The sequence below is a fragment of the Cryptotermes secundus genome, unplaced genomic scaffold, assembly GCF_002891405.2.
Source record: "Cryptotermes secundus unplaced genomic scaffold, Csec_1.0 scaffold482, whole genome shotgun sequence".
NCBI classification, from domain to species: Eukaryota; Metazoa; Arthropoda; class Insecta; order Blattodea; family Kalotermitidae; genus Cryptotermes; species Cryptotermes secundus.
This window is the reverse complement of record NW_019727099.1, coordinates 60,879-85,555: the sequence shown is the minus strand read 5'-3', so window position 1 is coordinate 85,555 and position 24,677 is coordinate 60,879. Positions and strand designations below refer to the sequence as shown.

General features: G+C 42.3%; 2 protein-coding genes across 2 annotated transcripts in view; one reads left to right on the top strand and one right to left on the bottom strand.

The window, feature by feature from the left end:
* Positions 1 to 190: 190 nt before the first annotated feature.
* LOC111864404 lies at positions 191 to 2,182 on the top strand. The gene has a single exon (XM_023851628.1). It carries the CDS (start codon positions 191 to 193, stop codon positions 2,180 to 2,182), a length of 1,992 nt encoding a protein of 663 aa, XP_023707396.1.
* Positions 2,183 to 7,782: 5,600 nt separating this feature from the next.
* The window catches only part of LOC111864403 (zinc finger protein 436-like), a 30,239-nt gene continuing 13,344 nt past the window's right edge, over positions 7,783 to 24,677 (bottom strand). The window contains exons 5-7 of the mRNA XM_023851627.2: positions 17,733 to 18,713; positions 11,184 to 11,375; positions 7,783 to 7,962 (exon numbers count right to left, since the gene is read on the bottom strand). Coding sequence (XP_023707395.1) covers positions 7,783 to 7,962; positions 11,184 to 11,375; positions 17,733 to 18,713 — 1,353 coding nt within the window. The remainder of the gene's footprint in view (positions 7,963 to 11,183; positions 11,376 to 17,732; positions 18,714 to 24,677) is intronic.

Sequence of the window (24,677 nt, the reverse complement as noted above, 5' to 3'; positions counted from 1 at the left end):
GATCTTGGAGTACGATGGCGCCACTGGATCTCTACTCTTACTTCTGTCTCGTTTCAACATTCCCCGCTATGTTCACATTATGCATAGCAAGGGGTCACAAGTTCATGTATTCTGCGATGCCTCCGAGCGAGCTTATGGCGCTGCGCTCTACGTTCGGAACCCAATGGACCACGATGCTACGGTACAACTAATGTGCAGCAAAAATCGACTCGCTCCTCTCAAAAGGGTCACCCTTCCACGCTTGGAGCTCCTTGCCGCTCTTTTAGGTGCCAGGCTCCTCCGCTACTTCAGCCGGGCAACAGACTACCCGATTACGGATGCTACCTTATGGAGCGATTCTCTGGTTACGTTGGGATGGATACGAGGAGACCCCAATAAATGGAAAACCTTCGTTTGTAACAGAGTGACCGAGATTCAAACTTCCACTGCCCCTAGCCAGTGGCGAATGTGGAATGGTCCTATTTGGCTTGCACAGCCTCCAAACTGCTGGCCTAATGATACTAACGTCCTAGACCCCACCCTACCGGAGGCCAAGAAAGCTGTGAACCAAGTTCTGACCGTCTCCTTGTTCGAGCCACTGCTTCAAATTTCTAGATTCAGTTCCCTTTGGAAGGTGTTACACATCACCGCCCTCGTTATTAGGTTTGTTCACATGTTAAAGAGGAACGAACGACCACCAGCAGGCCTGACGGCGTCGGAAATACACAAGGCGCGTATGTACTGGATCCGAGCAGTCCAATCGGAATGTTTTCCCGAGGAAGTAAGTCGTCTAAAGAGAGGCGAACTTGTGCAACGCACATCGAGGATTGCTTGTTTCAACCCTTACATGGAAGATGGATTGATTCGTTTAGGTGGAAGATTGCAGTTCTCCAGACTTATGCCAGATGAAAAACATCCCATTATACTCGACGGCTCTCACCACTTCACGAAACTATTGATCATGCAGACCCATGTTAACCTTCATCATCTCGGAGTACATATTGTTCTGACGGAGCTCAGACAACAGTTCTGGATACTGAGAGCCCGCCAAGCCATAAGGAAAGTGCTCCATGACTGCATGCCCTGCAAAATAGCTCACAACCGACACGCAGATGCGTTAGAAGCACCACTTCCTGCGGACAGGGTTCAACCCTCCAAACCCTTTTCAAATATAGGAATCGACTTCGCCGGACCCTTATACATTAAGTCCGGTGGAACCACTAAGAAAGCATACATTCTTCTAATCACTTGCTCTTCCACGAGGGCACTGCACCTTGAGCTTACGACGGACCTCTCCACGGACCGATTCCTGATGGCCCTACAACGGTTTGTTGGAAGAAGAGGGCTACCCCACACCATTTACTCAGATAATGCTCAGACCTTTCATGCAGCCAACAAGGAACTAAAGGAATTCGGTTCCGTGTTGTTAGATCCCCGCACGCACCAATATCTCGCTCACCACAATGTCACTTGGAAGTTTATCCCCCCAAGGGCGGCTTGGTGGGGAGGGTGGTGGGAGAGGATGGCGGGATCCGATAAACCCTGCCTACGGAAGACTTTAGGGAAGCTGCAGACCGACGAAGAGCAGACGAATACCCTACTTGTCAGTATTGAAGCCGCCCTCAATTCGAGACCGCTCACAAAGGCGGATGACCAGAACACCTTGACGCCAGCTCACTTCCTGACTGGAGAAAGACTGACCACGATACCCTCCGGACAAGCAGCAGCAGCAACTTCTAGTCTGAGCAAGCTGTATAGGCTGAGGCAAAAGATTGCAGACGACTTCTGGAGACGTTGGATAAAGGATTACCTCCTAGAACTAAGATCCTTCCATACACGCCGGAATCCACGTAAATCAGCTGAGCTCAAGATTGGAGATGTTGTACTCCTGCAGGAGGACCACATTCGACGCCACATGTGGAAGTTGGCTCGAGTGGAAGGACTTCGACCTGGCAGAGATGGCATGGCGCGGATCGTGCTCCTGAGGACGACCCATGGCTCGCAGACTGCCAGACCCATTCAGCTGGTTATCCCTCTGGAGATCGGGATAGACCAGGGTGGGGAGGATGTGGAGGACACTCGCATGCCATCTGGTGTGGAGGACACTCGCGCGCCATCTGGTGTGGAGGGCACTGGCACGCCGTCTGGAGGGATGCTACCAAACCGTTTGATCTCTTTGTACCCCAGTCTCAGTCTCAAATAAAGCGTAGTTGAAGCGTTAACTTTATTCATTCTGGCCCGTCACACAACTTAATTATTATAAAATAAACATGACATCACCAACCAGTGTGACTCAGTATATTTTATAAAGTGCCTTTACATGTTTTGGTCAGCTGCTACTGCCTTCTGAAGATGGTCGCAACCGAATGAAACATGTAAAGGCACTTCATAAATACAGGGTGGCGCAAAAAGGTGGGAACTTTTGAAAATAGAGAAAAAAATACAATTTTTTTTTTTTGAAATTTAATCAAGGTACTCAATGTGCACTTCTACATTGGAAATTTAAAAATAACTCACAGTTAGAAAATAATATCGCGAAAATGATGTCCATCTTGCCGAATACACTCTGCAAGTCGATCCTGAAAATTGCGCATGGCTCGGAGCAAAGTGTCGGGTTGTATTGCTGTGATCTCTTCTGTTATTCGTTTTCTAAGTTCGGCTAGGGTTGTGGGACGTGTATCATAGACCACGCTCTTCAAATAACCCCATAAATAAAAATCACACACTGATAGGTCTGGGGAACAGACGCCTGACCGCTGCCATTGACACTCGTGCGGTGTGTGCGGTCGCCCCGTCCTGTTGAAACCAAGTGTTTTCGATATCAATGTTCGGTACACTGTGAATTCTTGCAGCAAGAAACGTCTCAAGCATGGTTACATAACGCTCAGAAGTTACTGTCACCATGTTTCTTGCGATGTCTTCAAAAAAATATGGTCCTATCACCCTTCGAGCCGAAACTGCACACCATACAGTGACCTTGGGGCTGTGTAGAGGTCGTTGATGAAGAACAGCAGGATTTTCTTGTGCCCAGTACCGACAGTTCTGCTTGTTCACATACCCGTTTAAATGAAAATGAGCTTCGTCTGACATCCACAGATTTTCAATGAAATCAGGATTCTCGTCAGTTTTGTTCATTATTGCTTCACAAAACTGTCGGCGCAACAAATGGTCATTAGGTTTCAGTTCTTGCACCAGTTGCAGTTTATAGGGATGAAACTTGAGTTCATGGAGTATTCTCTGGACAGACCGACGACTTACAGTCACTGCCGCTGCGACTTTCCGTACTGAGCAATGTGGACTTCTCAAGATGGAGGCTTGCACGGCTTCGAAATTTTCTGGAGTCCAAGCACTTCCTGGACAACCAAAAGACTTTCTCTTTCCCACTGAACCAGTCTCTTCGAAATTTTGAACCCACGTTGGAATTCCATGTTTAGATGGAGCGTGGGCACGAGGGGCAAGGTTGAAATGCCGCCTAAACTCCCGTAAGGCCTCAACCAAACTGTCGCCATGTCGATAATAAGCCCGCACGGCTACTACGCGTTCTTCAACGTTCAACTGTTCCATGGCTACTAAACCTCCAGTGATACTCTACAACTTACCACCCTCCCCACATTTCTTCTCCCCTCACACTGCTGCCAACATCACATTCAAAAGTTCCCACCTTTTTGCGCCACCCTGTATATACTGAGAATATTCTTTGAATGTTCTTGGGGGTAAAGGGCGGCAGGCTCGTAGGGCTGACAACCTGACATCTATGAGCCGATTGTCTAGAAAATGTGGGAACCTCAACATCTCACAACCCTATGGGCCTCCACAGTCTGTTACAGGGATACCTTTACTTTTACTTACTATACTGAGTAACACTGGGTGGTGCTGTCATATTCATTTTATATAATATAAATTACTGAATCTACTACTGACAAACAAACAAAATAGAATGCACTGAAATGGTTATTAAATCGACTTGGGGAAGCAAAAAAAAAAAGACAGTAAACTGTACAGCTTGATGGGTTTTAATGAAACTCATATGTTGTTTTAACCATACCTAAGTATGTGTACAAAAAGATCTATTCACTTTAGTTCATTACAGACCGAAATACTTTCCACTTCAAACGCTGAAAACAGGCAGTTTTACTTTCAGATTACCCACCGTCTGAGTGTGCCAGATGAACTTGACACAGTCAGAGAATGGGCACCAAATTTTCCAGATTTTAATCTGCTAGACTGCCATGTCTGGAACAAACTCACAGTATTAATAAAAACATTTTGATTCCTCAAGTTACCACAACAAAGAAATAAACAAGATCAGATCAGCTATCAACCAACAGAAAGGACAGACTAAAGCCATACTCAGAGAAATCAGGGGTCCTATTCAACATGGAGTGTGATTAAAAAAATGTGGTTGAAGTACAAATAAAATACAAATTTTTAAACATTCAAAAAGGAAACAGTTTTCTGTGTAATGAATCAACCTAACTGAAAAAAATCTTTTTGTAAAAATACTTAGGTATTTCTTATACAACATTTGAGTTTCTTTCAAATCTAGAGTTCACTTTTACCAACTATTTTTTTAAAATCATACTTTGCCCCCTCCAATACATATACATACTGAAACACAGTATCAAGTTCAAATACTAATTTAAGAATCACACAATTCTCCTTACCTTCAAAGCTTCTTGAAATTCACACTCACTTTCAATTGGAAGCTGAAAAAATGCATATTAAAGATTAAGTACACATTTCAATACCACTTCATAATATAAATACCTAAAAATTTAACAGCAGTTGTAAAATATGCACAAAGCAAACTATTAACATGTACAAAAGTAAAATTACCTCATCACCATCACTGTCTACGTACACTACATATATGTCCTCCAACGTTCCCATATTCTGACACTGTGAAAAGAGAGATAATCTTGTAGCACATTGCAAACGAGTACTCTCCAGTTTAAAGTCTAAGCACACAAGAAGATGATTCTTTACACTGCATGGTACATTTTCATAGACATTCTAGCATAAACTTATAGGCATCCACAAAGATGCACATACACACACAATCAACTGGTGGAGGCAATAGAATTTTCTTCAGAATCAGAAAGATTTCAACAAAGAAATTAAGAACATAAGACATTATCTGATACTTAATGAATACCCAAAAGAATTTTATGACTCCTTAATAAAGCCACTGAGAAACAATCATCCTTCTTCAGACACAACATACTGGGGAACCATCATTATCCCATATGTAAAGGGTATTTCTGAGAAGTTCAGACATATTGGAAACCATTTCAACCTCAGGATCACATTCAAAACTAAACATCAACTCTGTGGGACGGTGATGAAAACCAGACCAGTTGAAGATGCCCAGCAAATGAAGCAATGTGTGTACAACATCCTATCTGACTGCGGCAGATGCTACATAGGCGAAACAAGCGGACCTTTAGAAGTATGCACTATGGAGCACAAATATAACCTGACACAGAGTTTGCTTGAAAAACCAAAATTAGCCCAACATGCATATGAAGGCCATAAAATATGATGGAATGAAGCAAAAGTCTTGCAGATTGGGCCAAACGCCACATACAGGAAACACTAGGAATCTGCCCACATACCTGATAGGCCACCTGATCAGTCAACCCAACTTAGACATCTCTCCCTTCTGGACACCGGTTATCACAGCAGAGGTTAAAAAAAAATCTGTTTTTGTATTTGTACCATACAGAGAATTTGTCTATCTGGTGATGGCTTCTATTCTGATACTTCTATGGTGCAAGGCCTCATATGTTTGGAGTTAATATTTTAATGTCTTAGCTCTCACAGATGGTTTGTGCTGTGCTGGTACAGGTGTCCAGAGATATGAACTACCTCTACTGAGTGGGCCCAACTGAGCAGGTTTTCCCAGAATAAAGTCTCCGAAATGTTGTATTTTTTAAATAAAAATAGGATGATAATGTCCAGAAAAATACTAGTTGTATTAATGTACCATCGTCACAAAATTTGGATCTTATTTATGGATATATAGTGTGACTGGAATTGTGACCAGAAATTTACAGGGAAATTTTCAGACTCTTTCCAGCATAACCACACTCCAAATATATGATTCATACAAAAATGTTGTATTCCTTGATAAGTCATAAAACTATATGAAACTTATCCACTCATAATTGTGACAACTTCAGACTCTGTATTGCACTATTGCAGCCCTATTCATTCAGCAGTGAAGACAAAGTTGAATGCATACTCATGTAAGCATAATTTCGTCCATGATATGTATGCAGTGTCCATCTTTTAGTGCGCTCAATTTCACTTGTTATTTCACAACATGTTTTGGCACTATAGTGCCATCATCAGGTGCTCCATTTACGTTAATCTATTTCATTGTTTGCCATTATGTCATTGTAAAATTTAAAAAGGATTTAAAATGTTCGTCAATTATCCTTTTTAAATTTTACAATGACATAATGGCAAACAATGAAATAGACTAACGTAAATGGAGCACCTGATGATGGCACTATAATGCCGAAACATGTTGTGAAATAACAAGTGAAATTGAGTGCACTAAAAGATGGACACTGCATACATATCATGGACGAAAATCAGTGCAACAGGACGCTAAAATACAACATTAAGCATAATTTCAGTAGCATTTAGGCGTACTAAGACAACCCTCAGTAAATGAGAGTAAATAACTGGTACCAATCAGTCAAGGATACACTGTCACTGACCATAGTTCAGAAGTGACAAAGGGTTATGTTTTCAAAGAAAATGCACTGTATTTTGCAACCTTCCACAAATACATTAGGACTACCAGTTGTGCAGCAATGATGAAAAATGTTGTAATAGTCACATGAGAAGATAAAACTTTTGTTTTTCATTATGAAGATATGCACCTCAACGGCCAGTAAGTCTCTTATTCTAATCACTCCCAAAACATTCAACATTGGGTTAAATAACCAATTCAATGTACTTGTTTCATATATTAATTCTGTGGCACTTCGTTCAAACTTCCTTACTTTCACTACTGGGTATAAGTTAAACATGTCTTCATTAATACATATTTAATTGCGTATATGAAGATATTATTATATACAATGAAGTACTGTACTTTGTTTCCTGCATATTCACGAAAAGCTATAACTCCGTAACCTTTTAAATGATAATGACGAATTGTATGGTCATAAGGTTCTGACGTCATCTAAATGGTCTTGTCCAGTGACTTTAACCAACAGGAAATAATGTACACAAAATTTTGTATGGCGTAGAAAGTGTCACTTTTATTCACTTACCACGTACGATTTAAATGTCACCCAATCTAAAGATGCATCAGGTGTATCCCATATTCCTATACTTGCCACATCCTCTCGACTGTTTCCACCAGGTTTCTTTTTCCACTGTAAATCAAAGAGAATGCCCAAAGGCTCAACATCGTTTGACATTTCCAGCAAATCCATTCTATACCAGCGATACCAGCTATACACAGTCCTCTCCAGTGTTAACCGAGCACAAAACACAAACACAATGTCGACAACTTCAAGTAGATTAGAGGAGTCAATTAGTCAGTTCGGTTCAGACAACAAAACGCACTGTTTCTCTAAGTACCTCTTTCGATGCTATATGAAGTACAGTTTAAGTATATTATAACATACAAATCACGATCTTTATATTTTAGACAAAATCTAATATTATGAACCGCAATATACGACTCATATCACTTCCTTTGTCTCTAACGCACCTAACCATAAACCAGAATGGTAACTCAATGCTATTGACGGGCAACATAGCGACCGTGACGTCATGAACTCATGAAAGTATCACTGCTACCGCAGTGTCCGGAGGCAATTCTACTGATACAAAATGGCTACCGCCAGTGCCGAAAGCTCGGTCGGTAATAGGGTATCGTATCATACCACCCGCCCTGTCTGTAAGAAAGTATGCTATCATACCACCAGCCTTTGTGTACTGCTCCCTCCCAAAGAACCACTATTCACATTAATAGCTACAAATAATTTGCAACCCTGGCCTCTTGTACTGCAGAGGTTCTTACTCCACTGAGTGTTTTTTGTTTTCAAACTGAGTTTAATACGACTTGACTCAGAACCTTCTGGAGGTGCATGAGCTAAGTGATATCAAACTCAGCTCGAAAACAGAAAACACACAACGGAGTAAGAACCTCTGCAGTACAAGAGATCAGGTTGCAACATTATTTATCAGGAGAAAGTTTCTCGCCAGTGCCTGTAAAGTATGAACATTTCATTTACATCAATTCAACACCCCCTTATTGAAATGCGATGGACATTTGAACTATAACATACATAGAAGACTTGTGGTTAGGAAAGATGATGGTGCATAAACTTGAAAGAAAAAATCCTTTTCCATCAGGGATACTTGTATTCAACTTCATAACTTTGCTTAAAACTTACACTTGAAAGCTACACAGAACATAGCTTTTCAGTTACATTAATGTGTTATAAATCATGTATAAGGAGCAGTAATACTGAGGTTTCCATTTGTTATTAATTTCAGTAGTATAATGAAACTCGAGAATCTGATACACACTCTTGTTAACAAGATTAAGATTGCATTTAATAATATATGAAAATCAATAAAATAATTCCAGAAATCTGACAAACCTCATGATCTGAAACATGCTCATGTTTCCATATTCAATACTAAACATATTGATTCATTCATTCATCAGTAATCTGTCAGACGACAGTTCCACAGCCTCTTCCAAAACAGTTTCTCCACTTAATGCGATCTTCTGTTTTTGGAAAGAGACTATCCAGGAAAAGTGATAATGTGGTAGTTTTTCCATTTGCTTTCCACATCGCAGTACAACAGCCGTTCAAACCACTCTGGTCACGCCTGCTGCTATACGAACTTGAACCATCTCGAGCATCATTTTCTCTGTGCTTCAAGTCGCCGCTGATGACGCTGCTTCCGGCATCAGTTTTCGGTGTCTCTCTTCGTCTGATGCCTACCCTTTGACCTGTCCAGCAAGGGAGGCCCTGCCAGTAGCTACGCTACCGCTGGTATAGCTCTCAGGGTCCTTGGCATACTCAAACACCCTCACCACGATAAGGTGGAGACACCAACGAGGGGTAAACATAATGATATGACCAAAATAATAAAATAACCGAATGAATATAATGAATTATAAAAATATGAAACTGTTCCATCCAGTGTGACTGGTGAACATTTTTCTTATTTCAATTCTTCATGCTCTTACATGTTTCGGTCCTTAGAGACCATCATCAGAGGGACATCAATACAGTTTGGAAGCCACTATTACAATAGGTGTTCTGAGTGTTAAAATATATATACATACAATGCTGACAATACACAGTTGGATAAAAAATCTAAAGTTTTCACAACTACAGCGGCTGTCTTGATATATTAAAATTTTTTAAACTTTTGTTAGTTAAGTTAGAATTTATAAACCAAAGAGGTTTGTGTCCTCTCTCTTATCAACTCTCCTGACAGGGACCTATGACATCAAAGAACCTTCTTCTCAATAAGGACAGGTGGCACAAGTTCGGTATATGTGATAAGGTCATTAAGTTCGTGGACTGTGGTTTTATTGCATCATATTACAAGGTATTCCCATATACAGATCCCCATCGGCCCTCAAAATAATTGCCGATGGTCGCTATGCAAGTCTGCCAACGTTGATATAGCTACCAAAAACACTGCTGAAACATACTGGCGGGAAATTCCTGTATGACATCTCGTGTGGCATTGACAACTTCCTCGGATGACTGAAATCTATGACCACGTAGCTTTGCTTTCAAGCGGTGAAAGAGAAAGAAATCACATGGTGCAAGATCAGGTGTGTAACCGTCCTCTGAAGGGCCCTTTACATTGGGCGTCACTTTTCCTCTCTTACCGTCCTTCGGGCCCTTAGTTGTTGGTTGCAGTTGCTCCTCTAGCCGTTCCCTCTCACCTGTTGGTACGCCGAGTTTGCAGGTGGCTGTTGCGTCATTCTTATCCAGTTCTCTTCCCTTTTTATTGTTGTGGACAATTGTTTGTGGGATATGGGTTACCGGAATGCTGGGCGCCAGTAAGCTTACTGTAAAGGCTTACATTTCGGGAAAAAGGGGGGATGAACTGGAAACTACAGATGATAGGTACCGCATTCTCGCTAGAGCGATGAGATTCTGTCTCAGGGTGAATACGGGCCTCGCGTCAGCGGGAAAGAGAAGAGTGTTTATAGCTAGGCACTACCACACACTGTTTAATTAGCAGATCTTGATATACACGTACATGTAACAGCACTTGTTGCACTCCCTTAAAACACCTTGGAAATCGCTCAACCGTTGGCAACCGGATCCCTGGCTAGGTATTTAGTGACTGCTTCTTTTAGCACAACACACAGAATTACACTTTCACTTAAACTTTTAACACAAAGTAAAATTCACATTAAATTTTGAAGAGTTATTCAGAGATTGTTCCTGCAAACACTTAAACATAAATTTGTTTTAACTTTGACTTTTTTTAAACCAAACTGTCAGCGACGCTAGTTTTTCGGCTGTACCCTTGGAGGGTTGTTCAGAGACTCCTCTCGCAGACTGACTCTGCTTCGAAGCAAGAAATCTTCATGGCTTCAGCTCTGCCTCCAAGTTACTACCCTAATTTTGGCTGATTGGAACAATTCGAATGTATTGCGTGAACCACAGACATACGATTCTGTCCAAAAAGTATCCAACCTTGGGCGGGGAAAATAAAGTTCTGTATCTGGGTAGTTACAATACATAATCCCCTTCAAAGTAGGCCCTTTGTGACTCCACACACTTAGCCCAGTGGTCCTTCCATCACTGGAAGCAATTCTGGAAGGCTTCTTTTGGAATGGCACACAGCTGCACCATTGCATTCTGTATAACGTCCTCGCAGAAATCAAAAGAGGAGCCTTCAATCTCGTGAACAGCCAGAAATCACAAGGAGACATGTCAGGAGAGCAGAGAGCCTGGCGAACCTGCAGAATGCTGCGCTTGGCCAGGAAACCCTGGATCAGGTGTGATGAATGAGCTGGGCATTGTCATGATGCAGCTACCAGTTGCGTGCGTCACACAGCTCCAGTCTCTTGCGCCAAACGGCATCACGAAGAAGGCAGAGAACTTCTTGGTAGTACTCCTTATTGACAGTTTGGCCTAGTGGTGCACAACACGCCGGTAATTGAAAAAAAAAGTCAGTATCACATTCACCTTATTCCAAACCTGTCGTGCTTTTTTGGGCCTCAGGGATGTCAGACGCTTCCATTGTGATGCCAGGACCTTGGTTTCCGGGTCATATCCATACACCCTTGACGCATCACCAGTGATCACAGTCTTCAGGAACTCAGGATCTCTGTTGGTGCACTCCACCATGTCCGGCACGACCTCAAGGTGGAGTTGTTGCTGCTCCGGTAAAAGCAGCTTGGGCACAAATTTTGCCACCACTCTTCGCATGCTCAAATCCTCAGTTAAAATTGTGTTCGTGGAACCTCTGATGATCCCAGCCCTATCAAACGATGGTCCTCCATGATCAGCGTCCGCACTTTGTCAATGACATCAGCATTTTGGCTCGCTGACGGTCTCCCAGAATGCTGGTCACTGTCTGCCGACATAGGCCATCTTTAAAGCAGTTGAACCACTCTTTAATTTGAGTGAACCCCATTGCAACATTGCCGAAAGTCCGCTGAATTTTGCAGATTGTTTCCGCTGGGGTATCCCCAACTTTATGATAAAACTTGATGCAGTATCGCTGCTCCAAGCGTTCTGTCATCTTGAGCAAAACGAGCATGTGAAGAACACATGTTACACCATGAAGAAAGTTGTCTTCTGGGTTTTGGCACCATATATTCTTCGTTTTGGCTGACATATCGGAGGAACGTCGGCCAAAACGAAGAATACACGACGCCAAAAACCAGAAGACGACTTTCTTCATAGTCATCGCCGTGAAAACCTCAAAACTTACACATCTTACACCACTTCACTATCTGGCCGCTGCAGACGCTACTGCAGTGTTGCAAAAAATCACGCATGCACATGAAAGTCCCTTCTACCACTACGCTCAGTTTCCACACATCTTTGGTCATTACTTATAGCGGAAAAAATAAAGTCGGATACTTTTTTGGACAGCTGTGTATACAATCACAAAAGGAGTCTTAAAAAAATCCCAATAGGCTGAATAGCCTAACGGTGCACCCCCGTTCCTTTTCCGTCCCGTAGCTGTTCTTGCAGTGTCTCCTGTTGTTTCGGCTACTCTTCTTGCAGCGACTATGTCCGTCACATCCGCTCCCCTCTTAAGGCAAAGCTCGTCTCGAGCGGTTTCCTTTCAGCTCGCCAGAAGATCCAGTCGTGTCCCATTCATCCATTACTTTTATTCTATGGCACATTCACTCTCGCTGGGGAGGCCGGCTCTTCTACATGACCGGTTCCTCCTCTGCTTGAAGTCTTCTTTTCCGTTTTGGAGGCGGTCGACACCTCCACAGTGTCCAGTCCTTGATCATTTCTTTCTTCGGAGGTTCCTTATGTCGACGTAACAGCTCTTGATGCGTGGTTTGCACTCGATGACGTCGTTCCTCCTGGTCTCCCAGCCGCTTGCTGGCACGAGGCCGTGGCGCCAAGTACTCTGTCCGGCATCCGAAGGTTCCCTGGGGAATTTCCTTCTTGAAGGCATTTCTCCGTCGTGCCACTGTTGCGCGACAGGATGTCTTCCTGCAGGGGGCAGCCAACTTCTTNCGGTTGCGTACCCTTCCTGTTCGTAGGGGCAGTTATTTGCGAAGTGGCCCAGTTTTCCACAACTCCAGCACCCTGATTGTCCTCCGTCTCCTTGATGGGTGGGGGATGATCGGTACTTTCGGTATGTCTTGGTGCTACCTTCGTGGGGTCTAGCTGCTATCAGTACCGCTTGCAGCTCTAGCGCTCGTCGGAGGGCCTCGTTTACCTTCTTCTCACCTCCTAGCAGCAACTGGATCTTTATATCGGCATCTCGTATTCCGTATATGAAGGCTGTTGCTGCCTCTCTTCCTATGTAGTCTGCAGGTAGATTGGGGTAGGCACGATGGGAAAGCAGTTCAATGGCCGTGGCAAAGTCTTGCAGGGATTCTCCAGGTTTCTGGGTCCTTGTTCTTAATTGGCAGCGGTAGGCAGCTGCAAAGTGTTGGTCACCAAAACGGTCCTCTAGTACCTGAAGCGTTTCCTCATAAGTTGTGTTTGTCGGAATGCCAGGTAGCACTTCTGCCGCCCAGCCCTTCAGAGCGGTGATGAGATATGTTAATTTTTCCCTGTCGGTCCATTGGTTGTGTTCTGCTACGGTCTCGAATTGTCGCCGGAACACGCTCCACGTCGAATTTCCGTTGAATGTTGGTGGCTGAGCTGTGCTGGCGACGATTTTTGATGTATTTCCCCGCTCGGCCTTCGTCTGTCTCGTCTCGTCCAACCGTGCCCGGAACTCGCGTTTGGCCTCCTCAATTGCTGCGCAGGTTTCATTGTAGTTTTTCGTTAAGTCTTCTTGGAGTTTTGTCGTTCGCGCGCAGAGGGACACTTCAATCTTCTCGGTTAGTTCCGACTTTAGAATCCGTTTGCCGTGTTCAAAGATGGCAAAACTGTTCTCAATTCTATGTTGGATTAACTCTTCCAACTCTGACCGCATACCGTGCATTTCCGCCCTCATTTCTTCCTTGTCGGCCTTCCTATCGGCCGCCGCCTTTTCTTGGTAGGCGTCTAATTTGGCCAGCATGATGTCTGCTTTATTTTGGTTGGCCCTCATCACTTTCAGCATATCTTCTTTGTCTTTCTTCCAATTTTCTTGCACGGCCTTCATTTCTTCCTGATGGGTTCGGAACATTTCTTGCATCTGCACGCGGTAGGTATCTGCTCTTACTTGGTTTGCCCGAATCTCCTTCAGCATTTCTTCCTTGTTGGCTTTTCTATTGGCCTCCGTCGTTTCGTGTTTCTCTCTGATTTCCTTCAGTAGAAGTTCCATCATTTGTTGCATCTCCATTTTGTAGCAGTAAAATGGTCGAAGCAGTCGTTCGTTTAATTATTCTTTGAGGCGTATTTAAGCTCGTAAAAATTCTGACACCAAATTGTCACGTGTCTTGAGTTCGAAGCTCGTCGATCACGTGTGTAAGTCCAAATCCCACTTCTGACACCAATGTAACGTGTTTTGCGTTACTGAAGACGCCGTAGAGATAGTTAGTTGGTTTATTTAACAATCTACAAATAACGGTTACAATTAATTATTACACAGTTGCGGGGTTTCACACTTTATAACCCTAATCGCATTAATCTGTTAACACTGTTGCGGGGTTTCACGATTTATAACCCTATGCGCAACTCAGTTCACTCTGCCTTCAGTAGTCTACACGTTGACAGTAGGGGAGCTAGGTATCACTGTATCACACGCTCCCAATTCCACAATCACACACATGTCCGGATCTTCTTCCCGCGACGGCTGCTATACTCCAACTAGTAGTCGGCTGACTGGAGAACTGTTGATAACACACTCGCTCGTTGACTACTTAACTCAGCGATGTCCGCACTATAACTGTGTCAGGCGGCTGCTACAGTAGAACTCGTTCGTAACGCACTGTGCAACTCACTTATATAGCTGCAGTGCTTACCTGTTTCGTAATGAGTGCCACGTCACAGTAGGAAGTTGATTACGGGTACGTGGCGTGGCGCGTGACGTCACCGTGGAGGGGGTGGAGGGGTGATGACTCGCCTAGTACGAGAGAGCTACATTACCGTGCGGAGGAGGGAGAGGGGAGCGCTGACTCACCCGCCGCGTCACTGCTGGTGAGGGGGGGGTTCTCCGTCGCGCAACACGTTACACTATGATAAGGATTAAAGAGAAATGTGCTGTGGCACAATCATGGTAGACATAAATGCATAAAATGTGAGACAGTTCAACTGAATAACAGACATAAATTACATTTAAACCCAGACTTACAGACCATCGGAGACACAGCAGGGTTGCTTCAGCAGGATGGGGTCAACACCAAATTCCAGTTCCAAACAATCAAGCCAGAAGTTCTATCGCCAAATATTAACCAACTTCGCACAGCTGCACCTTTTCAGGGAAGCTACTAGTTGCTCAGCTACTCAATCTATTACCAACATGTTATGGAATGCAAGGGTTCATTAGCATTACACCTATCCTGAGCCAGATGATTTCACTCCATATTCCTTTCTTTAAGCACAAAGAATACATATCATCAGCCTACCTTCACACTTTTCTGAGGACAACTGCAACATGCAAATCCATTTGTGCGCTGCCCACTACTTTATATGGTGAAGAGACACAAAATGGAACACACAATCCAGGACCATGCAGCAAGATCAGTTCTGGCGATGCAGCGAAAGCCAACGTGTGGTGACACATGAGGAAAAGCTCTGCTGATGCAAAGTTATTGAGGGATGAATGCATGGTACATCTTATGCAAAATGAGGTAAAGAGTTCCTTGGCAAGAAAAGTGTCAGTAATCAGAGATCACTTGCTCAGTGTGACAAAGAATTAGCTTCAGTTACGATGCAGTTCAATCAGGCAGTGAAGAAAACAGGTATGACTGCACTGAATTTAAGTACATTTAAAAGCTATTCCTCTTGCGTCATTCCTCTACAGGGAAACCTCTGAATTCCAATTAATAATATTAATCACATTTCCTAATTTTATTACAGAATATTTCACAATTTTCAGTTGACTCTTTCCCTCTAACAGAAAGGATACCTAAAGCAAAAAGGAGTGCCTCAGTGCCAAACCACTTTCTTTTCTGATCTCATAACAGACCACTCAGTTTCTCTGCTGATATTCACAATGAAAAGATATAAGAAAGTCTTTCTTGATCCTTTCAATTAAATTCTCTGTACTACTTCATTTCTCAACAAGCAGAATCAAACCACCTTTATTAAACTTTCTTTTTATAATCAATATACCAAGTATCCTGCAAACAGATATATCGTTTGCAATGTCCAATACGGCATAGTTTGTATTCATCTGACCAATCCATAATATCTATATCAATATACTCAATCCAACTGATATATCAATCTGAAACTAACTGATCAATGAATTCAATCACATGTAATGGCAGAAGAGCATAGATAACGTACAGCAAAAAGCATATAATGCTGTTGAATTGTGTGTATAAGCTGACGATCCTTTTCAGTGACTACACTCTATTATTCGTTAGCTTCCAGTGCTGAATTAACATCATAACTGTAGGAGAATGTCATGTCATGTCTGTTTCCACTCAACAAGACAGGGCATTGTGCACATTCAGCAGTCAGAATCAAATGGAACTCATTTGCACAGATGTTTTGTACCATGCGATTCAGTTCATTTCCTGTCAGTTCAAAAGGTTAGCAACAGCAATCAACTCCAATATATTGTAGCATTCTACAAAATTGAAGCATGCCACACAGCAAAACTGTCTTACTTACAACATGAAAAACTGTGGCATGCTACAAGTCACATAATGTTCCTTTAGTCTAAACCCATCTCTACTGCTCTATGATTTACGACACACATCAATATGTATGTGCAGATGTTTCTTCAGATGTCTCTGCATACTGAACGACTTATTACATACATAAGAATAAAATAGCTGCTCCCAACTATGTATGCACTGATGCTAATTCAGCTGGGCCAACAGACTGAATAACTTATTACATACATCACAGAAAAGTGGCTTTTTGCCACTATGTGTGTGTGCTGATGTGTCTTGAGATTACTCTGTGGACTAAATGACTTATTACATACATAACAACAAAACAGCTGCTCCCTACTATGTATGCACTGATGCTTCTTCAGCTGGGTCAACAGACTGAATGACTTTATTACATACCTCACAGCAAAATGGCTTTTCCCCACGATGTATGTGCTGATGTGTCTTCAGATGACTCTGCTGACTAAATGACTTATTACATGCATCACAACAAAATGGCTTTTCCCCACTATGTATGCACTGATGTTTGTACAGATTATGCTGCTGACTAAATGACTTATTACATACATCACAACAAAATGGCGTTTCCCCACAATGTATGCGCTGATGTGTCTTCAGAGTACTCTGCTGACTAAATGACTTATTACATACATCACAACAAACTGGTTTTTCCCCACTATGTATGCGCTGATGTTTCTTCAGAAGATTCCTGACTAAATGACTTATTACATATATTACAACAAAATGGCTTCTCTCCACTATGTATGCGCTGATATGTCTTCAGATTACTCTGATGACTGAATGACTTATTTCATACATCACAACAAAATGGCTTTTGCCCAATATGTATGCGCTGATGTTTCTTCAGATGACTCTGCCGACTGAATGACTTATTACATACATCACAACAAAATGGCTTTTCCCCACTATGTATGCGCAGATGTGTCTTCAAATTACCCTGATCACTGAACAACTTATTACATACATAACAACAAAATGGCTTTGTGCCACTATGTATGTGCTGATGTCTCTTCAGATCACTCTGCTGACCAAATGACTTATTACATACATCACAGCAAAATGGCTTTTCCCCACTATGTACGCGCAGATGTGACTTCAGATTACTCTTATCACTGAATGACTTATTACATACATCACAACAAAATGGCTTTTCACCACTATGTATGTGCTGATGTGTCTTCAGGTTACACTTTTGTCTAAATGACTTATTACATACATCACAGTAAAATGGCTTTTCCCCACTATGTATGCGCTGATGTATCTTCAGATTACTCTGAACACTGAATGACTTATTACATACATCACAACAAAATGTCTTTTCCCTACGATGTATGCGCTGATGTGTCTTCAGATTACTCTGCTGACTAAATGACTTATTACATACACCACAGTAAAATGGCTTTTCCCCAATATGTATGAGCTGATGTCTGTTCCAATGACTCTGATCATGGAATGACTTATTGCATACATCACAGCAACATGGCTTTTCGCCACTATGCATTTGCTGATGTATCTTCAGATTATGCTTCAGACTAAATGACTTATTACATACATTACAGGAAAATGGCTTTTCTCCACTATGTACGAAAATATGTTTCTTCAGATTACTCTTCAAAATGAACGACTTATTACATACATCACAACAACATTGCTTTTCCCCACTATGTATGAACATATGATTCTTCAGATCACCCATCAAAATGAACGACTTATTACATACATCACAACTAAATGGCTTCTCCCCACTATGTATGCTCTGATGTTTCTTCAAAGTACTCTGATCACAAAATGACTTATTACATTCATCACAACAAAATGGCTTTTCCCCACTATGTATGTGCAGATGTTTCTTCAGATCACTCTGATGACTAAATAACTTATTACATACATCACAACAAAATGGTTTTTCCCCATGATGTATGCACTGATGTTTCTTCAGATTACTCTGCCGACTAAATAACTTATTACATACATCACAGCAAAATGGCTTTTCCCCAATATGTATGCGCTGATGCCTCTTTAGACCACTCTTAGAGCGAAATGACTTATTACACACGATGCAACAAAGTGGCTTCTCCCCATTATGTATGCGCTGATGTTTCTTCAGATGACTCTGCTGACTGAATGTCTTATTACACACACCACAGCAAAATGACTGCTCCCCACTATGTATGTGTCGATGTGCTATCAGAATTTGCTCTTGACCGAGTGATTCACCACACTCATCACAGGAATATCGTCGCTCTTCACCACGTACAGGTTGAAGTTCATTCAAATTACCCTGGAAAATGAGAGTAAATAACATGAAAAATCCTAATAGGAAGAGAAATAAGTTTGAAGTCCAAATACATTGAGATGTTAAACTGGTAGGCATGAGAGTTGTGACAGAGATGGGATGGAGGGATAGAGAGAGTGCACACCCCTTGTGTGGTGTGTGCCTGAGTCCATCAGCATGTATGGAGGTTTCTGATTCAACACAAGTTAAGCTGAATTGCCACTGTTTAACAACTACAATAATAAATAAAATTATGCATTTGTAAGGCTGGACAGGCATCTAATTAATAGTGGATATGCTCCTAAAATGAAATAACAATAAAGGCTGACCTAAAAATGATATTAAGAAAGGCTGTATATGGCCCAGCAAAACCCCCCTACACATGACAATATATAATATACAGGATTATTAAAAAGAATGAAACGATTTCATGGCGCATTGCTTCAGTTCTCAAGCATCGTCATGGAATGAGTCAGTGACCATTTGAAAGAGGAGTTATCTAAGTTGTGAATGGCTACCACAGGGGCGCTGAAGTCGCGTTGTTCTTCCGGCTACATTCAGTTTTTCGTTTACCCTCGGGATGGCGAGTCCTCAGCGAAAGGCGTTCTGCGTTCTCGAGTTCGCGAAAAGAAATTTGGTTGTCATGGTGCAGCGTGCTTTTCGAAGGCGATTCAGCATTAATCTGCCCTGTCCTAAGAACATTTGATGGTGGTTTCAACAGTTTCAAGAGAGCGGGTGCCTGTGTAAAGGAAAAAGTCCAGGATGACCACGAGTCTCGGAGTAGCAAGTGGCGAGAATATGTGCTGCATTTGAGAGGAGCCTGCGGAAGTCAACAAATCGAGCTAGCCATGAGCTTGCGATTCCTCAATCCACTGTCTGGCGTGTGCTAACAATACTACTACATTTGAAACCATACAGACTGCAGCTCGTTCAGGCACTTACCAATGACGACAAAAGGAAGAGGATGGAATTTTGCGATTCGATGCTGGGGATGATGGAAGACAAAACCTTCATTTCACATTTAATTTTTAGTGATGAAGCGACTTTTCACTAGAGTAGCAAAGTCAATCTCCACAATGTGCGTATTTGGGGAACAGAGCACCCACATGAAACAGTTGAGGACAAAAGAGATTCCCCTAAGGTGAACATCTTCTGTGCTGTGTCTCAGAACAAGGTTTATGGTCACTTTTTCTTTGAAGGAAACACCGTTACAGGACAAACCTATCTCAATATGCTCCAAAACCGGCTCTTCACTTCACTGCAAGCAGATTCGCATGGCTACATTTTTGAACAAGATGGAGCACCGCCCCATTGGCACCTGATGGTCCAAGCTCCTTTAAATGAAAAAGTGCCCCAGCGATGGATTGATCAGAAGGGGGCCAAAGACCTTGCTCTTTGTGCTTGGCCTGCGCGAACCCCAGACCTCACCGTGCATGATTTCTTCTTGTGGGGATATGTAAAAGATCACGTTTATGTTCCACCGCTAACCACTAACCTCGATGACCTTAAACATTGAATAACAACAGCTATTAACTCAGTGCATCATGATATGCTGATACCCGCCTGGGAGGAATTCTCTTATCGCACTGATGTTGCCCATGTTGCAGATGGTGGCCACATTGAACACTTGTAATACAGGAAATAAAAGTTGATTGTGAGTAGAATAATTGTGACTTGGCAGGAGTTTTGAATTACTTTCCTTTAATAAAATATTGCGTAATAAAATCGGTTCATTCTTTTTGAATAACCCTGTATATACAGGATGTTTCACGACTTTAGGGCATAACTGCAGGAGGTGATTTCCTAGGTCTTTGTGATCAAAAAAGTTCATATAAACATGTGTCCGATTTTGGACGGTTACAGAGTAATGCCCGTTTTAAACTCAGAATAGAAGGTAACGATTACTGACAACAAACGGAACAAAATAATAAATCAGCATAATATATTGTGACATGTTGACCCCTACCTCCCCAGCTGCACGTAGCGGTAACGTAGCGCTCGCGTAATAGGCGAGTGACATCACAAGCGGAGTCGAAGTGAGCCGAGCGGAGCCGACGTTAGCCGAGTCCCCGCAACCTTGAAGCTATGCAAAGTGAGTCAACAGCGGTGACGTCACCGAGGCATATCGCGGTTGCTAGGCAGCAGTCAACAACTCCGGACAGCGTGGCTAGCAACACGGCACCAGACGACAATGGTCCGGACCGAGGCTACATAAGGAGCAGCGAAGGCTATTTACAGTCAGTCCTCGAGCTACTTCCGACTTAGTCCCGAGTTAGCCAGCAACTAGTCAGTTGTATTCTGGCATTTGGAGTGTACTATTTGTGATACTGCAGATAGCAGTAATCGTCAATCTGTAATTTGTGTGATTGTAAGTGCGAATGTGAAATAAAATTCGCCATATCAAATACGGCGTGAAGTTATTTGTCGCAATATACCCTCAATACGCGACAATATGATACATTTAAAGTATGAATGTAAAATTAACTTCGTGAAATTACCTTTAATTTGAATTTATTGGTGCTTAAAGCTGATTTTCGAAAATGCCACCGCCAGCCGGAACACAGGCTGCCGCTCAGTTGTGAACCACGCCGGACATACCAACCCACCCCGCCTTTCGTAGCTCTCAAGAGTCGAGATAACGAGAACGCTCTGTCTGTAGCTTGCTAAAGATAGCGACCCGCCAGATGATAGACGCGGTTCACACAAGGGTGTGTACGGGAATGAAAAAACGGTCATAACTCCATAACTGTTCAAAACCGGTCACATGTTTATATGAACTTTTTTCATCACAAAGACCTAGCACACCTCCTGCAGTTATGCCCTAAAGTCGTGAAACATCCTGTATATACAGAATGTCCCAGGAAGAATGTGCCAAACTTCGGGAGGGTGTTCCCCATGTTAAAGTATGCCGATATAACCCAAAACACCTATGTCCAAAGTTGAACGGTTACGGAGATAATGGCCTGAGAAAAGTGTGGTCTTCTGGCGGGTCCACGCACTATACCTGTCAGCTGAGACGTCTTATCTATGTTTGTCCTTGAGTGTGGTGATTCACACTAGCCGTAAGCTCATGTGCTACGTACAGAGTACGCTGTGGCGGCGTCGTGAATGGTTGGTAATTAGTTGTGCGGAGTTGCTGAAATGCCTTTTGTGTTTTACACGTGGAATATTGTGACATGCATTTTGTGCGTAGATTTTGCGGTGGCAATGCACATGCTGCTGTTGAAGAATACCAAAGGCGTTTTCCCGATTGAAGGATTCCATCTCGAAGTGTATTTACGCGAATTCACCAGACATTGCGTGATACTGGTTCTCTTCCGAGTGTTTCTGTGCACTCTGAAAGGGAAAATGTACGAATGATAAACACACGTGAGAACATCCTTGAGATGGTTCAGAGAAGTCTGCGTCTGTCCACTCGTAGAATGGCCTCTCGCATCAGCATATCACATATGCAGGTGTGGCGAACTTTACATTATGAAGAGTTATATCCTTACCATGATCAAAGGGTACAACATCTGGAACCAGGCGGCCAAGCACAGTGTATGGATTTGTGCCACTAGATAAAAGCTCATCCTGAACTGTTAAGCGTCATTTTATTCAGTGAGATGGTTCAGAGAAGTCCGCGTCCATCCACTTGTAGAATGGCCTCTCACATCGGCATATTACGTATGCAGGTGTGGCGAACTTTACATTATGAAGAGTTATATCCTTACCATGATCAAAGGGTACAACATCTGGAACCAGGCGGCCAAGCACAGCGTATGGATTTGTGCCACTAGATAAAAGCTCATCCTGAACTGTTAAGCGTCATTTTATTCAGTGAGATGGTTCAGAGAAGTCCGCGTCCATCCACTCGTAGAATGGCCTCTCGCATCGGCATATTACGTATGCAGGTGTGGCGAACTTTACATGATGAAGAGTTGTATCCTTACCATGATCAAAGGGTACAACATCTGGAACCAGGCGACCATGCGTCTTTTACCCGGGACGGTGTAAATAATTTACGAAATGTGCATACGTGGTCCCATAATAATCAACATGAGATAATGGAAACGAAATTCCAAAAGAGATTTTCCGTGAATGTACGTTTAATACAGTTATGTCGTCGGCTTATACCATAATGCCCAGTCAGCCATGTTATGTCAGCGCTTGCCAGTCATGTGTCATGTATAGTGCTTGGAAACCTAAGGACACTTATCACATGGCGAGCGAGTATTTTGTACTTCAATTTTATGGCTTCATGTCACTCACAAGTTAGTTTGATGTTACGTACATTATTAACATTACAGAAACCACATATTCCTGCCAGTTTTAATATGTATTTTGTAATCAACAAGTGTGTACCGCCGGTCAAAGTTTCACACTTCTCTGGCCATTATCTCCATAACCGTTCAACTTTGGACATAGGTGTTTTATGTTATATTGGCATACTTTAACATAAGGAACACCCTCCCAAAGTTTGGCACATTCTTCCTGGGACATCCTGTATATATAGGTGTGTGTGTGTGTGTGTGTCTAAAGGACTCAAAAAGATGCAACAGCATAGCATCAGTTCAATAGACATGCCCACCTTGATACCATGAGCAAATCCATATCAGTCATCTCCTAGGTTGCCACACAAGATCCCTCGACAGTGTAAACATTTGGTTTTTGCCAGAAAATGGCCACTACTTCTGGATGTACATAAAATCTATACAGAAGTATGCACTCTACAAAACAATATTCAATATTTAAAGCAAAGCAGACACCATCATATCAACATTTGGTTTTAAATTTTAAAAAGTTAGCTGGAAAAAGCTATCAAAGACATGAGGAATGGAAAGGCTACTGGAGATGATGATGTACCTGGAGATGTGCCTAAGTTACTGGGTGAAGGTGGTTTGAAAACACTGACCAAACTAATAATCACCATATATGAAACTGGGGAGTGACCCAAGGACTTTACAGAAGTGAAAATGATTGCCTTAGAGAAAAAGACAAAAGCTATAAAATGCAGCGACCATCGCACAATAAGCCTTATTGCACATACAGCAAAGATAATAGCAAAGATACTTAAAAGAAGAATTGAAAGGAAAATAGAGGATATATTTGGAGAAGATCAGTTTGGATTTAGAAGAGGAAAAGGAACCAGGGATGCAATTGGTATGATGAGAATTATAGCAGAACGAACTTTGGAGATAGATGAAGAACTGTGTGTTTGCTTCATAGACTGGCAGAAGGCATTTGACCATGTAAATTGGACCAAATTAAAGCAGATCCTAAACGAAACAGGTATCGATTGGCATGAAAGAAGATTGATTAGCAAATTGTACATGGATCAGAAAGTTAGAGTACGAATGGACAGAGGGGAGACAAGAAGTGTGAAGATTGGAAGAGGATTTCGATAAGGATACTGTTTATCACTACTTTTGTTCAACTTGTACAGCGAATGCCTTACCTAAGAAGCTATGGATTGGCTTGGAGACTTCAAATTAGGAGGGCAAATTATTCAAACTGTGAAATATACAGATGACCTTGTGTTAATGGCTAAGGTAGAAACTGTGCTACAGGGTATGATTGATAGACTAATTGAAATTGGAAGGTGCTATGGCATGGAAATGAATGTGGAAAAAAAAAGTAATGAAAATTTTGAGACAACCAACCCCAGTCACAATAAAGATAGACCAAAAAAAAATTATGTGAAATGTTTTAAATATTTGGGTAGCTTCTTAACAGATGATGGAAGGTGTACATGTGAAATTAAATCTAGGATTCCCATGGCAAAAGCTGCATTTAGCAAGAAGAAGACTCTTTTTTACCAGCAAATTAGACTTAAATTTGAGAAAGAAACTAGTAAAATGATACATTCAGAGCATTGCTTTGTATGGGGCTGAAACTTGGACACTTAGGGCAGTAAATCAGAAACACCTGGAAAGCTTCAAAATGTGGTGTTGGAGAAGGATGGAGAAGATCAGTTGGACCGATTATGTG